Source organism: Rhamphochromis sp. 'chilingali', assembly GCF_963969265.1.
Source record: "Rhamphochromis sp. 'chilingali' genome assembly, chromosome: 6".
NCBI lineage: Eukaryota > Metazoa > Chordata > Actinopteri > Cichliformes > Cichlidae > Rhamphochromis > Rhamphochromis sp. 'chilingali'.
Genome location: NC_137933.1, coordinates 18,419,961 through 18,426,126, shown reverse-complemented (window position 1 = coordinate 18,426,126; position 6,166 = coordinate 18,419,961). Strand labels below are relative to the sequence as shown.

Genomic DNA, 6,166 nt, shown 5'->3' with positions numbered 1-6,166 from the left:
AAGGTCCTGCACCAGGTGTGGTGGTTTTACAGCAAGTCTGGTGGGGTGGCCTTTGTGGACTGAAGGCCCCCCCACCCCCCACCCCACCCAACACCTGCTAACTGCATGGGAATAATAACAACATACCAAGGCAAAAGAATTATTAAAAAACTTTGAATGTACTGTTTTAAACTAACTGCTAAATTAAAGAAAAAATCCTGTCAGGCCAAGGTTTGTTTCATGCAGTGTTAATGTAGCAATAAGCCTTATTTAGTTAAAAATGGCCTCTTGCACTTCACAGTAATTGTCAGTTTTCAAAGACATGCCCTGTGTTCAGAGTAAAGCTTGTGAAAACACTTCCTTTACCGTGAACAACTTGATGAATGCCACAAGGCTTTGGCTGCATCTGCACTGTGATGATTAAAGCTCCTGTCTAAGTTGAGGCTAAACGTTAGCCGTTGTCAAGGTCACAGTCATAATTCTGAGTGAAACAGAAACCTCAACGGGAATATGAAATTAATCTCTGTATGCATTTAAGCAGTGCTCAGCATTATTCCCCTCAGAAGGTCCCAGGAGCCGTTCTTCACTATGCGGAGATAAAAGACTCCAAAGACAACGGTTCATACTATCTTAAGCTTTACCTCTGAGTAATTTTGAAGACAGCAAAGTGTATTGTACTTGGACTCACTCCAGCGCAGAGAAACTACTGCAATGGGAGCTGTTCAAAAATACCTGCCTTCACCTCTTTTAAAATGCAGGAGTTCATTAATATTGCCATTCATTTCTTAGTCTCTGTGTGGAAACTGAACACTGTCCTATTACCGTCCAGGTTCTTCAACTCCCAATTACCAGTAATGAAAAATGCCAAAGGCAGGGTTTCTGCAAAGAATAACTGCACTTTGAGACGCTGTCACAAAATTAAACATTAAAGCATTGTGATTTTATGATGTAGTTTCACTTCAGTCATTACTGAAAAATACTTCAACATTTCACATGATATTATCGAGTAATTACACCAGCAGACATTGTAAAAAGGTTTCTTTGATGGTTTTGGGGGTTAAACGTAATAATGGTAAGTTCACAGTAATGTAGCTCACTTTATCTTTAGCTTGAATCTGGAAAGAGCTTTCCAAAGTGTTTCCCATTCACGCAGACAGTCGTGCAGCAATGGAGACAGAGTTTTCCTGTAAGGCGATCACTTGTCATAAGAAGCCAGTTGCTTGGCCACGTGGAGAGTCCCTGTGATTAATGGCCAACACTATACCACCTGAGCCACAGCAGCCTGATATCCACAGACAATACAGACGGTGTCTTGAACCACTAAGTAGTTATTTAATTAACATTAACAACTGTTTCCATCATCACTCCGATCTCAATGAGACCACATGGTTAAAAAATAGGATTTAGTGATAATAGTCGTCTTCTGCATTAGTTCCATAAAGTGAACAGTGTCAACTTCTTTCTTTTGTTTAGTCCTGATTCTGTATTAAAAAGAAATTAAACTAAAATTTTTACATGGCACAAATGGCACAGGGTAAGGAAATAACATGTTGGATTGCCATAAATATCTAATTAAGTTATTTGATTTATTTTATTAATGTGTATTTTGTAATTGTTTATTTAAACAATGCTTGTATAACATGCCTTTAATAGAAGCATTTACAGTCAGAGTAAAACAAAAGTATGCTAGATTTATGTTCTGAAGTTTAATTATGTGTTTAAAAAAAGAAATATATTAATATTTAATCAATTACAGAAAATTGTTATTTCAAGTTATTATTGATAACAGGTCATGGCAGATGGCCATGAGCATGGATGTGCAGGAGGTTTCTTCCTGTTAAAAGGGAGGTTTTCCTTCCCACTGTTGCTTGCTCATCGAGGGTCATATGATTTCTGTTGTGATTTGGCGCTATATGAATAAAACTGAATTGAATTGAATCATGGGGTATACTTTGTTTTCACACACTGTGTGTGCATTTTGGGGTTTTGTTTTTTCAATAAATAATGTAAGTGTGAATGTTGTTGTTCATCTCAGGATATATTTACATAATTTGAAAACAGAGTATGGAGTAGATCATTTTTATGATGTCCTGATATAAAAGTTCAAAATTCTGACACACTATACAAACTAATAAGGAGTTTAGTAATCATAATAATTGCTCATGATCGGATTGATTTTTACAGTCATTATTTTGCTGTTTCTTTTCAAGTCTGTAAACTGGGCTCTTGAGTCAATGTGTTGTTTTATATTTAAGTTATAATTAAGAAATAGTCTTTTTTTTCTGATTAAAGAAAAGAATAATAACAGAAAACAAATACAAACCATAGGCACAATATTTCTGTCCATGTCACATAAAAGACCAAATATTAGCTTATGATTACTCAGAGAGAGAACAATGTGCAAAAATCCATGAGTCATTTCACAAATATAACTGTTACAGACGAAATGTGTGTTCACTAGGAGCATCAAATGGGAGTGTTTTGCCATATCGTTCTCCGACTAAGGGTGAAATCACTATGTGACATGAAGTGACATCCGCTGAAGACACACGATGAGTAAATTTGTTGTTCGCAAAAAACAGCAGTCTAGATGATCTGTCATAGTCCTGTAGTTAGAAACACAATCAACTGGGATGTGAATGACTATCGAGTGACCAGAGGGACTTAGAGTTGAGAGAGAGTCCAAAATCTCAGGTTTCTGCTTTATTCTGTTCCAACTCTCACAACTACTCATGACTCATCACCAAAACACTGCAGATTCAAGGTGTCGACATGAGGCCACAGTGCTGGACAGTGAGGGGCTCTCACTGTGAGCTCCTCAAACCACCAAAGCCAAAAATGTCAGCAAAACTGTTTTACATAAACCTGAAAAAAGTAACAATGTTTACTTTGATAACTTTATCATAAAGTGTTAACATGTGCTCTCATTTATATTTAAACGTTAGACACTTACAGACACATATGGATTACTTTTCCAAATGTCCAGGGATGGTTGGAAGTTACCGTAAGCCTGGTGAGGAGCAAAACAAACTGTATGGATGACAGCTGAAAGCTGGAAAAACATGCTTTAATTTAAGTCATGTCGTTGAGTAATCATTTCATTTTTTTAAACTGCTGATATTTGTAAAGACAGGATTGTGGTAAAAAAAAGCAAACCAAGAGAGCCACAAACACAAGCAGGCAGAAAAAACAGACAACTTGTAAACAGTCCAAGACTTTATTCAGAGCTGAAACCGAGTAACTCGTGATCACTGCAAAGGATTGCGGTGCAATAACTATGGCAAGTACAGTAGGTCAAAGCTAAACCTGAATCTATTCCGTTAACAGTGATTGATGTATAGTATGGACATTTAGTTATTTTACAGTTCGACTTCAATCTCTTGTTCTTCTCTTCCAAACCCATTTCACTTGACCTGATGGTCCGACTGGGATTCTCGTAACGTCTGACCTATTTTTAGAAATGCAGTTGCATTCCAGTATCTAAGCAGTCACTTCAGTGCCTTATTATAACAGAGTGAACTGACAACATGAAAATTAAGCCCCAGATGTAATGAAAAACGTGTTATTTTACATGTCGTACACACATTTCATTTTGCAAATTACACATTTTCTCTCCAAACCGGATATTAGAAAATAAACATGTTATTCAAGAGGTTCTGGCATGTTGCAGTGACAGCTCAATGGCACCTCGTTGGCATCACTATCAGCCTCTGGCCCCTTACCTCCCTCCTCTGGATGCCAGTCTCGCTATGTAGCAATAAAAACTATATAAGACATCCTTATATATCAAATCCTTTCTTTAAGTAAGGAGAACCAGTATAGCCTGGCATCTCTATTTAGCCTCAAGGCACCTTTGTCTCTGCGTCTGCCGTATGTCATTACGAGGCTGAACACATTCTTCAGGGGTGTCATCAAACGACAACAGTGCTAACTTTGAGGGAAGTAACCTGTGATATAATTGGTTTGAGGCAGCAGTTGTGACTTATTATGAAGTCAAACGACTGCCTCAAGTTTGTTTCCAAGTGCAATTGTCATTTGGGAATCTCGCCCAAGATCAGAAGCCACAAGATAAGACACTAAATCGATGCAAGAAATGATGAGTAAAATGTATACACATTTATTAATCTTGAGACTCAAAGCTTCCAGCTAGTTAAACAACCTTGAATGCATTAGAGTCTAACCTGGCGTATAAAAGGTGAAAATGGCCAATGAAAGCAATTAGTGTTCACGCTTCCTCACAGCCGCAGTCTGAGCAAGGTCGCAGGCTTTTAAAATATGATCGTATATGATCAAACAGAGCACCCAAGGAAATTATATTTCAGCTGGAAAATAAAAAAAGCTGCGACTGAAGAGGGGATTTAAGGTGAAGCTAAAGAGAAAATCCAATTTGCACTTTGCGCCGCTAAGTTCCACATTAAGATGAGTGGTGAACAGTCATGGGTCTCACATACATTTCTCAGCACAAATTAATTGTAATATGACTTCATAAATTAATTTCACATCCTCCTAACAATAATCATTATTGGTTATTACTCCTATTAAAGTATATTGTGGTAGAAATCTTTCTGTACACTCGAACCATTGGAATGCCTCAGTTACACCGCGATCTATATTTACAGTAGCAGCTTTAAGGTTTACCTTTACTTCTGCAATGTGTACTGTATGTATTTATGTGCATATGCTAAATATAGTAGTGACATTTTAGATATAAAAATGATCATTTTAGCCACTGGAGAGAGCTCCCTAGGATATGTGAGCAAAGAGCCTTTATTCAGCACCACTTTTCTCTCTCAGCCACTGAGAGACCTGCATGGCATATGTGAAACAAATCATTTTACTTTTCTCTGTACGGAAACCTGTCAGCGGCACAGCGACGGTATGCAGGCAGGTAGAAGGTAGAAGCAATTGGATTCTTCCTCACCAGCGGCTCCAGGAGCTATCAGCCCCTATCCAGGCCTATGAAGGCAGAGGAGGATTGAGTTTGAAAGATGATAATAGACTCCTGAGGAAACTAATCTATTTCTAAAGAAGAAAGGGGTATAAATTCTCTCACTTGCCCCCCACGTCCACCTGCTCACCGTTTGCCTTTCATCGTTTCTCTCCGCATAGCATCACAGGTCAGTTTTACAATTGAAGTATACCAATTAAAAGGATCCTGGACAGCAAGGCAGCTATTATTGAAGAGAAGCAGATATTTCGAGTTCCTTTTTTGTATTTGTTATTAGTAAGATGTAGAATATGTAAGTTATTGAAGGTTTCAACAGTGATTTGAGCACTTTTATATTATTAAAAAAAAGACTGCTTTTAAATGAAATACTGCATGTACATGTAGTTTGATTCTTGTAATTAAATGCTTTCCACACACCTTATGCTGAATATACAGAAATCCAACTTTACAACATATGCGGTAGCCGTTAGTTTTTTGACATCACCTTTTATAAATAAGTCATGGTTAGTGTTAATGAATGCCATGTAACTGATAAAAAATAATTCATACATTTCAAAGCCACCATATGCTTATAGGAGACACTGAGTCTTGTAGTTTCCACACAATCACTCCTGCCCTGTCCTCCTCTGTGTGGAAGTGAAGGTCCATGATTTATTAGAGCTTCCACTGGCCCTTTTTTGGATAAATAATCTTGAAATCAAGTCTGAAAGTTTCAAGCTGCAAAACAGCAGCTGTTACAAGGCCAGGAGCACATGTAAACAAGGCAATCCCAGGACCCAGATGGCTCCTGTCAGTCTGAAGCTCCTGGATCTGCCCTTCACTTCTGAATCCTTGGCAGGATGGTGATAATGAAGATGATGTTTGTGATTACCGGTCACATCCGGGCTCACTGAGGAGAGAGCACAAACCAAAATGCCAGTCAGAAGGAAGCTCATTAGAAACATGACATCATTGGAAGGAATGATGCGGTTTGTCAGTGAAAGGATGAGACTGATATATTTCATTTGCTTTATCATCAACAACTGCCATGAAAAAAAAAACAACAACAACAACAAACCAACAAATCATCTCCCTGCCTTATAAAACTGCCCAAACCTTCTCCCTTTTTTGTGTATTTTCCCCTAAATTCATTTAATTCTGCTGGAGATTCACAGATACACAACTGCATATATGTCACTGTTTAAGTACATAAGCACTAAATTTGTTGTGGAGTATTTTCAGCAGTAAATTAATGCAGAT

The 6,166-nt window shown here is 37.9% G+C and overlaps 1 protein-coding gene across 1 annotated transcript in view; it reads right to left on the bottom strand.

The window, feature by feature from the left end:
* Positions 1-3,184: 3,184 nt before the first annotated feature.
* Positions 3,185-6,166, bottom strand: part of LOC308398004 (glypican-5-like) — a 166,710-nt gene continuing 163,728 nt past the window's right edge. The window contains exon 9 of the mRNA XM_080884365.1: positions 3,185-5,816. Coding sequence (XP_080740491.1) covers positions 5,662-5,816 — 155 coding nt within the window. The 3' untranslated portion in view covers positions 3,185-5,661. The remainder of the gene's footprint in view (positions 5,817-6,166) is intronic.